Genomic DNA, 13,227 nt, shown 5'->3' on the forward strand with positions numbered 1-13,227 from the left:
TCAGCCCGTTTTCCCCCACGTATCTATTATAATTACACATTTTTTTACATATACGATAATCGCAGTCTTTTCACACTGTTAACAGGTATCCTAATAGTTTACAACGAAGTATAAGACCGCCAAAGGTAAATATAAGCAGACAGGACCGAGAGCCTTCCTGTTACGTGGATGTGGGGGAGTGTACGAGTTAAACGATGTAAACAAGAGCGGGCAGACAGACGGAGAGAGAGGGATATAGATAACGCTGGCGTCGTCACCTTAAATCACAGCCTCTTTATCCTACATGAGATCGATTTTCAGTTTAGTCCTGCCTAAAGACGATGAATCACCCCGTCACTGTTAAAGTGAATTTCCGCGGGAGCGTGAAGAAGTTCCCGGTGGTGGAGACAGAGAAGGCGCAGTGGGAGACGGTGGAGGCCTGGGTAAGGCCGAGGCACAGGCCCATATAAACAAACCCGGGCAAAGGACGTTCGCCTGATAACTTCGTGTCCAGAAATCGTCACTGCTCGATGTTTAATGCCTAATGTTTATTAACAGTCTCGAAATCTTAGCTGGCCATGCCAGATGCGACTGTACCGTTAATGTCCTCTGGCCTCGGTCGCACTTGTCTGGTGACATGTTTAAATCTGACTCGTAACGTTAGTGACAGAGGCTGTTCTCGCATTGACGGGATGTGGTTTAGTCCTCGCTGTAAACCTTTGTGCTGACCGTTTTCCCTTCTTGCCTCATTCCCCTGATTCTCTTATTGCCTTTAGATTAAAACGACTTTTGGACTATGCCATTTTCAAGTGAAGTATTTTGACGAGGACAACGAAGAGGTAAGCAGCAGTAACTACGCGTGAAACACATATTTCTTGATTAAGTTTGTCGTAGTTTTAATGTCATTACTTAACGAGAAGAAAGGACTCCAGTCCGCAGTATCTCTTAACTTCCTTCTCTTCATTTAACAGATATCCATAAACAGTCAAGGTAAGTGACATGTCCACTTTTTGTCTCTTTGGGTAATTATTAATCTTGCTTAACAAACGTGACGCATAGGATCTTTAAATAGCTACAAAACGGCTTCCAAAGAAGTAATACATGCACATTTCACACATTTCTTTTTTTCAGATGAGTATATGGAGGCCTTAAAGGTAAGAAAACGTCATCATCTGTAATGTAATACTTTTGGTATACCAGAACCGTTTAAATTTCCTGCTTTCTAATTATGTTTGTTTGTCATTGAGCTAGAAATAGACTGAAAGAAAATAACGTTTATATCTTATTGCCCCCGTTAGAGTGCATTCAAGCAAGCCAACCAGCTTCACATGAATGTCTATAAGATGAAGGGCCAGGCGGAAGGCGGGGCTGTTAAGGCTGAAGTTAAGGAAATCAAAATTGACCCCAGACCAGCACCACCATATCGGGCAAGAGTAAAAGTGGCTGACAAGGAGACGCAGGTGACCCCCGAGCGGGACTCGGTAAGGCCTGATGATTTTTACAGATAGCACACGTTTCTTTGATATTGGGTATGAGGGTATGTGGATATTCAGGATCAGAATGTGCTGTAGTGCACAGACACATAATTTGACTAAGTTTAGATATTTTATTCAAAACTTTCCTTAATTTAAACTGTACTATTTAGTGGTTGTTATTCTTTATCTGTAGGTGGTTGTGAAGGAAAACAAAGTAACCAAAGGTGAAGAGGAGGCTGTACCAGCATGGTTCAAATCTTACATGGACAGAGTATGTGTGCAGATGATTTAGTCTGTTGTTCACTGTGATTCTTATTTACTTTCCGAGTGCTCTGAAATGTATTCAAACGTGTTGCATATTTATTTATGATAAAATCACTATAACAAATGACATGTCATGGTTTATTGCTGTTATTAAATAAGAACAAAACACACTCTGTTAAAATGCAGCAAAATATAAGGAATTATGTGATATTTTATTATTAACAACCGCAGAAAAGTCTATGAAGCAATGTCGATATTTAATAGTAGACTCCATAATAATCAAAGATAAATTCTTGAACAACGCAATGGCTTTTAATAACTTGCAAAATTGCATTCAGTTGCAACAGTAGTTCAGACTTTTGTAATTTTAGAACTGGAACTACCCATTTTATCACTCTGAGTGTAAACTCTAACTGTCTCCAAAGTTCAAAGATCAGGTAGTGAGGGAGGTGGTGGACAGGATGTGCACTGAGTTTTCTGGTCAGTGCTGCACACACAGAGCCTCTGACCATCCCTCAGAAGAGCCAAGCACTTCTGGGGCACAAATGGCTGCGGTCAGTTCTACAACACCAAGGACCTCGAACCCGACACCTAACTGCAGCAGCTGCAAGGGGCCAGCCACTGGGGGAGGATATCACTGCAGGTGAGTAAGGGTTAGGATAATATCTAAAGATTTCTTTGTCTTTCCAAAGTTCTCATTGTAATTGCTGTTTGCAGATTCTTGCTATGAACTGCTAATTTATTGTAGCACTTTTATGAGAAGTTCACCTTCCACAAAGGGTTTAATGCTGCTTAGTCCAGCTCTGCTTAAACATGGACATTTGAAGCTTGAAACAGACATTTAAGTGGTATATTCTTTAGGTGTTTAACAGTGAATACGTCAGTAAAATCTAAGTACATGTTCTTGGGGTAGCTGTTCAATCTAGGTTTAGTTAAACAAAACCAGTTACTTCTGATACACTCTCATATCATATATACACACATCTCATATCACATACATGGAATTTGAAACAGCGAACATTTTGTTGGTGTTTCAAATTTGCTGATCTTTTGCACAAATGCTCTTTGAGTGCTTCTAACTCCCCCTTGTAGTGAATCTGCTAAACACAGATTTTTAATGGTCTGCAGGTACCCTGTACATCATTCAAATGTTAAACACATTTTCAGTTGGCTAATTTCTCTTAAAAAAGTGAGTTGTATGTCGTTATTTTTGTCTGTCCAGTGTGTGTCCCTCTTGCATCTTGTGCGAGCCATGCAGTCACAAACATGACCCCAGCCACAACTTGAAAAGAACAAGGACCCCCCTGTCTGTTCCAGAGCGTGGAGTAACTCCTGAACCCAGGCATGTCTAGTTTGGAATAGTTCTTGCAACTGATATCAGCTAATTTAGGGGTGCTTCATTTTCTCCACAATAATAAATAAATATATTATTGTACGGATTTTGACCTATCAGATGTATGTCTGAAATACATTGTTGCTTTGTTGTCCTTTTAGGTTCTTAAGGCGTGGGGATCGGACTGTGCGTAAGGCTGAGAGACAGCGTCTGAAAGCTGAGCGGAGGCAGCTGAAAGCTGAGGTGAAGGAGATCAAGAAAAAGCTGCGGCTGGAGAAGCGAGGTCTGCTGTGGAGTGGAGCCACCAATGGCACTAGCAGCACAGGTCTTGGCACTGCTTCTCTCCCTGCTCCTGCCCCTGCTCCTGGTCCAGTTCCAGCTCCGGGCCCAGACCCTCAGGCCTCCAGTCCAGAGTAAGGGCCATAGTGAGAGGGGTCAGGGCTGGGTGACCTACCTACCCAGCCCAGAACAGTCATTATCAAGATTATCTCATTGTCTGTTATAGTTGCGTTTATCGCTGGCAAGTGGATGGAACTACCTCAAATGCACCTGCTGCCTTTATTGTATAGCACCTTTTTTAAAAAAAGTTTTTTTTGCTTTGAGCTTCAAGAGAAAGACAGAAGCTGAATCAAAGCTGTACTCACAATGCTCTGTGCACTCAAACCAGGGGTCCCAAGGTCTCCTGCTCCACCTTGGTGCCCACAATGACTGCCTTGTTTCTGGATGAGAATCTACCAGACGGCACATGTCTGGAGCCTGGCACCAAGTTCATCAAGTACTGGAAGATGAGGAATACTGGCAATATCAGCTGGACCGCTGAGACCAAGGTATTATAACCATGATGCACATACATTTTGTTGAAGTCTAGTCATTTTATTGAGTTTTTTTTGTTGTTGTTTGAGAGGTCACAGTCCTTTTTTTACATTATATTAGAGGCTTGCACCTGCGTCCACATGTTTTTCTGTGGATTTTACTTGTCTTGTTATGTTTGTGTGTGGGCCATGTGTATTTTCTATAGCTGAAGTTCATGTGGGGAAACCTAGCCCTGGAGTCGCGGGAGCAGAAGGAGGTGGCAGTGCCCTTCCTGAAGCCAGGAGAGGTTGGTGTGGTGAGTGTTGCATTTGTGGCGCCGATCCTGGAGGGCACCTACACCTCCCACTGGCGTCTTGCACACTGCGGAGTGCAGTTTGGCCCACGAGTGTGGTGCAGCATTGTTGTGGTGCCTAGTTCAGGCCAGAAACCCAGTTCTCATTGCAGCAAATCACTGGTGAGTAGACTCAGCATATTTTTCTGATAAACAAAATGGTGACCCTTGCTCTGTATTTTTCCTCCAGTTTTATTCAGTGACATTCACTATCTTCTAGTAGGTGTTTCCGGTATTTTACAACACTCTCATTCATCAGTGAGCTTAAAAGTAGACTATGCATCATCTGTATAGTTTGCATTGCTAAAATGTACAAAGGGGAATTCCACCAGCTTTTCAAAAAATTCTGCATAATTCAATGGTTGAGATGGAAACAAAGTCATTCAAGTGGTTTGATGTGAAACAGTTAATTGCAAAGAGACATACCAACTGAAGACGTCTTTACAGTGGTGATGATAGGAACCAGGAGTTGCAATGTATACAACACAGTATAGGCATTTTATTTATTATCCAATCCAGCAGTGTACTTACACATTTTTATATATGTTCATAATGGAACCATAGTGGTAAATTTGAATTACTATTCATTGGGGACTTGCCTTATATCACCCGACCTGTACCTCCCATGAATAAACAAAAAAAAAATCTCTGGCAACAAACAGTTGCTCTAGAATGGAGTATTACAAACATGATGAGAAAAATCTAATGGACTGTATTTAAATCTTAAACATTAAATATTTTGAAAAATTAGTATTATTTTTATGAGTGCTACTAATTTATATTTTCATGAAGATTTTAATTTTAGAAAATACATCATGTAAAATGACAACTAATATTCAAACTAGCTGGGGATGTAAGTTGTCACATCTCATATTTAATCATATAAATACATGAATTTAAAAATGATAAACGAAAGAGAAAAATACATATATACACACACATGCTTAAACTAATAATTAATCATTTAAATATCAATTTGTGTGTTTTGTCACAGTCAGTTTACCTTTTTTTCTATACATATATACGCAGATGACTAAACCTAATCTGTTAGGAATGGAAGGCATGTGTTGGTCTGGCTCCAGAGACTGTGAGACTCAGGTGTCCTCCAGCTGTCAGAGAGAGTATTACATACCCTCTGTGGACCTGCTCACTGCACAGGTGTGTATTTAAAAACAGCTTGTCACTGATCCAAATGGTATGTGGTAATAGACAGTTATAAGCAGTTCTTCGTTTTCTATTTTTTAAATAGGATCTTCTGTCCTTTGAATTGCTGGATATTAATATTGTCCAAGAGTTGGAGAAAGTCCCCGCTAACACTCCAGTTGGTAAGTTTTTATGTTGTCTGTTTTTTGGTGTTCTGTATTGGTTGCAGGGAAAGTTATTGTTGGATATCTTAAAAAGCATTTTTCCCTTCTGCCTGATGCAGTTACAAATTCATGATCACACATTTTCTTGTCATTTCCTCTGCCATGTGAACCCTTGCAACCTGAATACATTGTTGAATTTAATTACTCTTTATGTTGGGAGATCAAGTATACTGGGAAGTATGGGTGAAACTACAAGTAGAGCAGACTAGGCCTGCCACAGTTATTATGTAATCACATGTCTGTAATTACTTGACTTGACTGCTGTTATCTTTTACAGTTGTTAGGTTTCACAGTTACACTATATTGCTAAAAATATTCGCTCATCTGCTTTCACGTGCAAATAAATTTTAGTGACATCCCATTCTTAATCCATAGGGCTTAATATGATGTCAGCCCACCCTTTGCAGCTATAACAGCTTCAACTCTTCTGGGAAGGCTGTCCACAAGGTTTAGGAGTGTGTTTATGGGAATTTTTGACCATTCTTCCAGAAGCGCATTTGTGAGGTCAGTGGGGACACTGATGTTGGACGAGAAGGCCTGGCTCAAAGTCTCCACTCTAATTCAACCCAAAGGTGTTCTGTTGGTTTGAGGTCAGGACTCTGTGCAGGCCTGTCAAGTTCTTCCACACCAAATTCACACATCCAGGTCTTTGTGGACCTTTCTTTGTGTCATGTTGGAACAGGAAGGGGCCATCCCCAAACTGTTCCCACAAAGTTGGGAGCATAAAATTGTAAAAAAAAAAAACTTGGTGCTGAAGCATTAATAGTTCCTTTCACTGGAATTAAGGGGCCGAGCTCAACTCCTGAAAAACGACCCCATGCTATAATCCCCCCTCCACCAAACTTTACACTTGGCACAATGCAGTCACATAAGTATCAGTCTCCTGGCAACCGCCAAACCCAGACTCGTCCATCAGATTGCCAGATGGAGAAGTGTGATTCATCACTCCAGAGAACACGTCTCTACTGCTCTAGAGTGTAGTGGCGGTGCTTTACACCACTGCAATGATGCTCTGCATTGCGCTTGGTGATGTAAGGCTTGGATGCATCTGCTTGGCTGTGGAAACCCATTCCATGAAGCTCTCTATGCTGTTCTTGAGCTAATCTGAAGGCCACATGAAGTTAGGTCTGTAGCGATTGATTCTTGTTGGCGACCTCTGCGCACTATGCACCTCAGCATCCGCTGACCCCCCTCTGTCATTTTACATGGCCTGCCACTTCATGGCTGAGTTGCTGTTGTTCTCAATCGCTTCCACTTTGTTATAATACCTCTGACAGTTGACTGTGGAATATTTAGTAGTGAGGAAATTTCACGACTGGACTTGCACAGGTGCCATCCTATCACGGTGCCATGCTGGAATTCACTGAGCTCCTGAGAGCGACCCATTCTTTCACAAATGTTTAAAGAAGCAGTCTGCATGCCTAAGTGCTTGGTTTTATAAACCTGTGGCCAGGGAAGTGATTGGAACACCTGAATTCAATGATTTAGATGAGTGAGTGAATAAATTTGGAAATATAGTGTATATACTTAAGGCGCAACAAACAGAATGTGAACTGTGGGTGTTTTCATCTACTGGGTTGAAGCAAATCCATGCAAATAATAAATGTTTTTTCTGCTTTTTTGTTATGTTTATAAGTTATGTTATTTGTCCTTAGGATAACAACAAACATTCTAATTTCTGATAGGTGCTGAACACCTTTAGAGGGCAGCAGCGAGTAATCTTTGTTTTTGTATATTGTCATGTGGGTGGTGCATAGTGGGAACGGAGTGGCATGAGTGTCTGTGTTCTCTTTCTCTCTAAAATTGCCCCAATACTGCTGTGTCCTGCGTGCCAATGCTTTCTTTCCCCCTTCACACTGACTACCTCTTCTTGACATTAGTGATGTGGCATCATGACCGCTACATCTCACACACACCAGACATTCAAACGCAGGGCTTGTGCTGCAGAACTGTTCTGCAGACCTTCACTGGAAATTCTCACTGACTGCTACAAAGTCCCTACTAATACAGCACAAAGTTAGTCTTGTGTTGTCCATTACAAATGATAAAGAGGATCTTGTTAAAATTGTGCATTTCTTTACCATCACCAGTTTTCTGGCTTGTGATTGGGCTTTCATTTTAAGCCTATTCCTATTGATAAAAGCCTGTATATTACAGAATTTTTAACTAGAGCAAAGTATGTAACTTATGAAATTATATTGCTATTTTGTATATATGTTCAAGACAAAGTGAATATTATAATAAAAATGAAGCATATGGTCTGGACATTACATAGGTTTTTTCTGATAGGTGAGTGAGGAGCACAAAATAAACCCGGAGCAGAGCTGGAGTGATTTTCAGAATGCTTTGAGCTAGGAGCGGAAATGTTTGCTGCTTCACTCTGCTCGAGTACTCTGGTTCAGATGAACTAGGTATAGATATCGGCTAGGTTTAGTAAGATAGCTAATCGGTTTGGCCACTTGAGGCTTTTATTTTATTAATCACATTCATTTAACAAACCATTAAATTGTTAATCACAAATATTTATATGGAATTTATTCAGCAGTTAAAATTTCATGATTGTGATGGGCTTAGCATAGACCATTGATTAGTCAACACAATCATCAAAGAATTTTCACGTCACTTGAGTCAGGCATCTGCCATTTCTTTCTCTGTTTAGCGTCATATAAGAATTCATGACCACCACTCAACTTACTTTGATGGGTTCTGTTGGACGATACTGACCGGTTTTCATCTAGGATACAGATGGCTCTGGATTCAGTTTGGATGCTGTAACATGCCACATCACATTGACTTGTGTAAAATTACCTGAAGACATTATGATGAGCATATTTTTATTTTGTTATCCCTACAGATATGACCCCATGCATGTCCCCAGTCCCTCATTATGGACCTATGTTTGGAAAGCATGGTATGGGCCTATTAAAAGAGGACAATAAACACCCAGGGTTGAAAAAACTCCAAGGTAAGAGTAGCATTACATGGTTTAAAAAGTGACTAAAGAAGTTGCTTAATTTTAGCTTCAGTTAGCTCTGCTGTAATCAGCAAGAGGTAGTCTATATTACACTCAGCATGTGATTGGATTCCTTGCTTTTACATGAATTATGGAAGGACTATAGATAGAAATAGACTTGGCAAATTCACAGCCTGTGTGTGTTGTGTGCAGTGGTGCAGCCCCAGAGGCATGTGGAGAACACAGATGCTCAGGCCCATGAGGAGGGTGACGATGACATCAGCGGGACTCAGTTTGTATGTGAAACTGTGATTAGGTCCCTCACTCTAGAGGAAGAGCCTGAGCACAAACCTCGACGAAGGGCTCGAGCCAGCCACAGCAGACCTGAGGGTGAGGGTGCCTGTAAATGCTCCCTCGGTACATGCCTTAACTGTAGCACAGTCACATTCTTTTTAGTTTTATTTTCAAAAAAACATTTTTAATGAACATCCTTTTTTGCTTAGTAGTCAAAATAGAAAAGCATGTGTCTGATGTTGACCCTCTGACAGGTAATGAACCTGCTCCCTTTAATGAGAGATCTTCAATGGAGAGGATTGATAGACCATTCCTGTCAGTCATTAAGAGGCCAGAAGCTCCTCCCCCTATCCAACCACCAGCTATACTGGAAGAGCCTGTAATCCCAGGTGAAAAGCTTTTGTGTGTGTGTGTGTGTGTGTGTGTGTGTGTGTGTGTGTGTGTGTGTGTGTGTGTGTAATATATAAATATAAATACATATATATATAAATATAAATAAAGTATGTATGTATGTGAGTGTGTGAGAGTGCATGGTGAACCAGAGAACCTGTCTTCACAATTATAGTATTGGTTCACAGTTCACATCATCCAAAACCTATACATTCTATGCATTTTTAAAACAACTACTATTATACTTAATGAGTATTTAAAACAATATTTTTGTCTATTTAACTGCATAATAATTCTTGTTTTTTTAGCTATTTCTTAGCAATCACAATTATCATGATGCTTGGTTTTTGTGGGGTGTGTCATTACTTTATTTTGGTTTTTATATTAATGCATTTTAGTCTTTATGCTACTTTTTGCAGTTACTGAAGCGCTGTTATTTGATGTGCAGTCTTTTCAGATGTGCTGATTGGATCTAATGAAAACCTTTACACTGATCCTGCTGCACTGGATGAAGAAGAAGGGAAAAAGGAGGACCAGGATAAAGAAGAAGAAGCCGGAGAGTGGGATGAGGTGAGCAGCCAGGCGTCCTCTGCCTCCTCGGAAGAATATATTGTCGTCTTGCCCGACTGCTTCGATACCTCCAAACCTCTGGCAGATTCCATGTACAGCTCAGCCATGTCTCAACCTGGGACTGCCTGCACTGCAGAGCTTGAAGGAGCACTGGACCAAACCACTGCAGAGACTTCAGAACCAACAGCCTCCATCCAAAACAGCGTAAACAGACTGCTGTGCACCTCTCAAGTATTGAACACCCCTGCGCTCATTCCTGAGGTTGTACCTGCACCTGTCTTGCTGTCACCACCCCCAACCCTCCGTACTCACAGGTCAGAACCCTGAAAAAATAAGCATACTGGCTTAAAGCATTACTGTTTACATGATGGAGCTACTGTAAAACATATTTTACTGCAAAATGCTTTTTACTACTGTGAATGGTATAAAATATGATAGCACAGATCTTTGTATGTTTAAGTTGCTTTCTTTTCTCAGGTCCATAAAATCTTATGAGACTGAGAATAGACCACAGGGATCTCAAGAGAACAGCTCATGTCCACCTGAGGACAACTCAAATGGTGAGACGTCTGGTAGAACCAGAAAATGTTAAATATTTTATCAGGGGCTGCATCTGGTGTTATGATGCTTGAAAATAAATTAAAATGAAAAGGTGTGTCTGCTTCAATCTGTCAAATTATTCTGACATGATTCTAAATCCTTTTTAACTGTATTGTATATGTGGTGTCTCAGGGATCACAACAACACATATTGAGGCCCCTGCCAGTGCATTTGAGTCTTGCAGCTCTGAGGATCCCAGGTAGAGATTCTTCACTACTGTGTCCTTTAATATTGTATGTTGGCCTCTATCGCAGGTGTGCATTATAGACTGATATCACGTAAGAACCATTTTCTCTTGCTTTTTGAACTAAGAGTTTGATGTAGTATAAAAATGTAAAACTTTTAAACCATTTAATTTACTCATATGTCTGTATGGTCCACGTGTGAAAACTAAATTGCAAGAACAGCTGGTTTTGAATTCTGTTTCACAGTAAGAAAACATTAATAAAGAGAGGTTGGAATATAGTCAGGTAAAGATGATCTTTTTGGCACCTAAATCCACACAAATGGACCTCGGGGAGAAAATGTAATGCAAGAAAATGTAAGAGATGGCTCCTTTTAAAGGTGCTAAATGTTTGATATTTAAATTTCAATTTAATCACTTATGTCTAAACTTTATTCAGTTGCTTTTTGTCTAAATAGTGTTATATTTATAGTAAACCTGTTACATGTATTTAGGATATGTAAAATGGCTCTTGAAGTTCTGGCCTGATTCTCATATCAAATTTGTCTGACTTCAATGAACATGACTCATTCTGTTCATGTAACTTCTTAAAATGCTGGTTTTAAAGCATTTAATTTTAGTAAACTTTGTTAATGTGATTATTCGTTTTGCATGATAAATATTGTGAAGTACTGTGGTACTAACAATCCACAGGGCATGTACCAGTGCTGTTATAAACGTGTTTGTAGACACTTGTGGTGCTGTTCCTGTGGTTGACCAGAAACCCAGAACAGGTGTGGTCAAGCCCAAGCTACCTTCCCTTTACAACCAAAAGTTGACATTTATTTATTTTAAACAGAGAGAAACTGCTGTACTTGTCTCATTTTTTCGTAATGTGAAAGGGTGTACCTTGATAACCTTTCAGTAGTTGTTTTTGTTCTTTTTTTTCTTGCAGACTGCGTCATGGTGGCCTCACTGAAGGACTGGTGAAGGGGGCACTCTCAGTGGCAGCATCTGCTTACAAAGCTCTCTTCACAGGCCAGAGCAGCTCTACACAGGTGCTGATGCTCGGAGTAGCATGATTCACCTGCTCCTGATTTCACTTTACCCTTATTTCAGCCCACATGTCCAGGAATAATTATGCAATGATAAATAAACAGGGTGTGCTGACAAATAGCTGTGAGTCATGTTACTCCTACACTGTCATAAACATCACTGAAGAAAAATCCTATCAACTATGGCAATAGTCCGTAAGAGAAACAAAGTAAATACAGTTCTGGCGACCATATATTGGTACCCCTGAATTTTAAGTACAAAATGTACAATATCATGATGTATGTTTCTATTCATTTATGAAGATATTGTACATTTTATAAAAAAAAAGAAAAGAGTGCCAATATTAGTGGCCATAACTGTTAAAAAAAAATTGACATGGCATTTAGATCATTACTTGAGTCAAAGCTTTGTGTTTTTCAGCTGAATTTTTTAAAATAATTTTCTTCCCACCATAGATGGTGCAGGGACTCAATGATTTTTGACATGTTTTCTTTCTTTTCTTTTTTTTTAAATTGCGTCAGCGACCCAGTGCAGACCCAGCATGTGAAGAAGCCTCAATGATAGCTGTGCTACAGGAAATGGGCTTCAGTGATAAGCTGCTAAACCAGAGACTGCTGAAGAAGCATCAGTACAACCTGCTGGATGTGGTCAATGAGCTGGTGCAGATGACCGACAATGAGTGGTACACAGCAAGACACTGAAGAGCACCATGGCAGCCTTTTCCATAACAATAGTAACCTCGATGACATTTGATATAGGAAGTTGTCTGTAATATATTGAAGGTCATTCTCTTCGAACATTATAGGAATGATGTCAGGGGTTTGTGACGTATTGTCGGCACAGTTTGGACTCTAAAAAGAGCACTGATGCCACACTCAGACAATAGGATCACCAGAGTGATTACTCGATTGTATTATTTTCTGTTATGTTTTACAACATTATCAATGGGAAAGCTAAATAATGGGTTTATTTGTCTGATCTATCTATATTTTCTTCAAGCATAGTAATGTTCTAACACAGAAAAACTGTTTTATTGGCGCCTTTAATGTGCTCAGCAAAGATGATGAGATGCAAAAGCTAGAGAGAGAGAGAGACACAGAGAGAGAGAGAGAGAGAGAGACACAGAGAACGCCTTGAGGGTATTCATTGGGTGGTATGGCTGTTCACATTTGAAAGTCTGATGTAAGATATGTAAGAACACCTTCAGTATGTTGATTGCTCTTTGTCACCGTGACCTCTATAATCTGTATTCTGAATCACATTAATTGCCGTAATGTTCAACCATGTGACACTAAGGTGTTGGTTTTTCTAAACCTATAGGAATGTGCAATGACTTTTGAATCATGCTTAATATAGCCAGTGACTGGTCAAGGTTTTGCTAGGCACCAACTGTTGGTTGTCCTCTGTGTTCTAACCATGTGATCATGGAGCTAATGGCTTGAGTGAATGTGGCTCTGGATGTCCAGTACAACAAATAAAACATTCCATATAAATAGCTTCTGGAGTGATTTCCTTTTTTGTCCACTGTGGTGGTATTCATAACAGATGCAGTTAGATATCTGTAGATAAGTTTGGGAACCCCTGGCAAAATTACATATTTTTGAGGGTTGAATTAAAGTAAGTAAACACAGAACCTGCA

The 13,227-nt window shown here is 40.1% G+C and overlaps 1 protein-coding gene across 2 annotated transcripts; it reads left to right on the forward strand.

Moving 5' to 3' along the window:
- The first annotated feature begins 161 nt into the window (after positions 1–161).
- On the forward strand, positions 162–13,084 carry nbr1a (NBR1 autophagy cargo receptor a). Of its 2 annotated transcripts, none has more exons than XM_017685916.2 (21): positions 162–422; positions 756–818; positions 951–969; positions 1,111–1,133; positions 1,278–1,460; positions 1,648–1,725; positions 2,144–2,361; positions 2,941–3,060; positions 3,213–3,464; positions 3,719–3,878; positions 4,070–4,318; positions 5,225–5,353; positions 5,445–5,520; positions 8,417–8,527; positions 8,729–8,932; positions 9,064–9,198; positions 9,648–10,083; positions 10,247–10,329; positions 10,502–10,568; positions 11,488–11,590; positions 12,110–13,084. In XM_017685916.2, exons 1-21 carry the CDS (start codon positions 321–323, stop codon positions 12,287–12,289), a joined length of 2,991 nt encoding a protein of 996 aa, XP_017541405.1. In that variant the 5' UTR covers positions 162–320; the 3' UTR covers positions 12,290–13,084. The 2 variants fall into 2 exon arrangements, with proteins under 2 accessions (XP_017541405.1, XP_017541406.1); XM_017685917.2 differs by having other exon boundaries at positions 163–422; positions 8,729–8,905.
- The last annotated feature ends 143 nt before the right edge of the window (positions 13,085–13,227 follow it).

The sequence above is a fragment of the Pygocentrus nattereri genome, chromosome 13, assembly GCF_015220715.1.
Source record: "Pygocentrus nattereri isolate fPygNat1 chromosome 13, fPygNat1.pri, whole genome shotgun sequence".
NCBI classification, from domain to species: domain Eukaryota; kingdom Metazoa; phylum Chordata; class Actinopteri; order Characiformes; family Serrasalmidae; genus Pygocentrus; species Pygocentrus nattereri.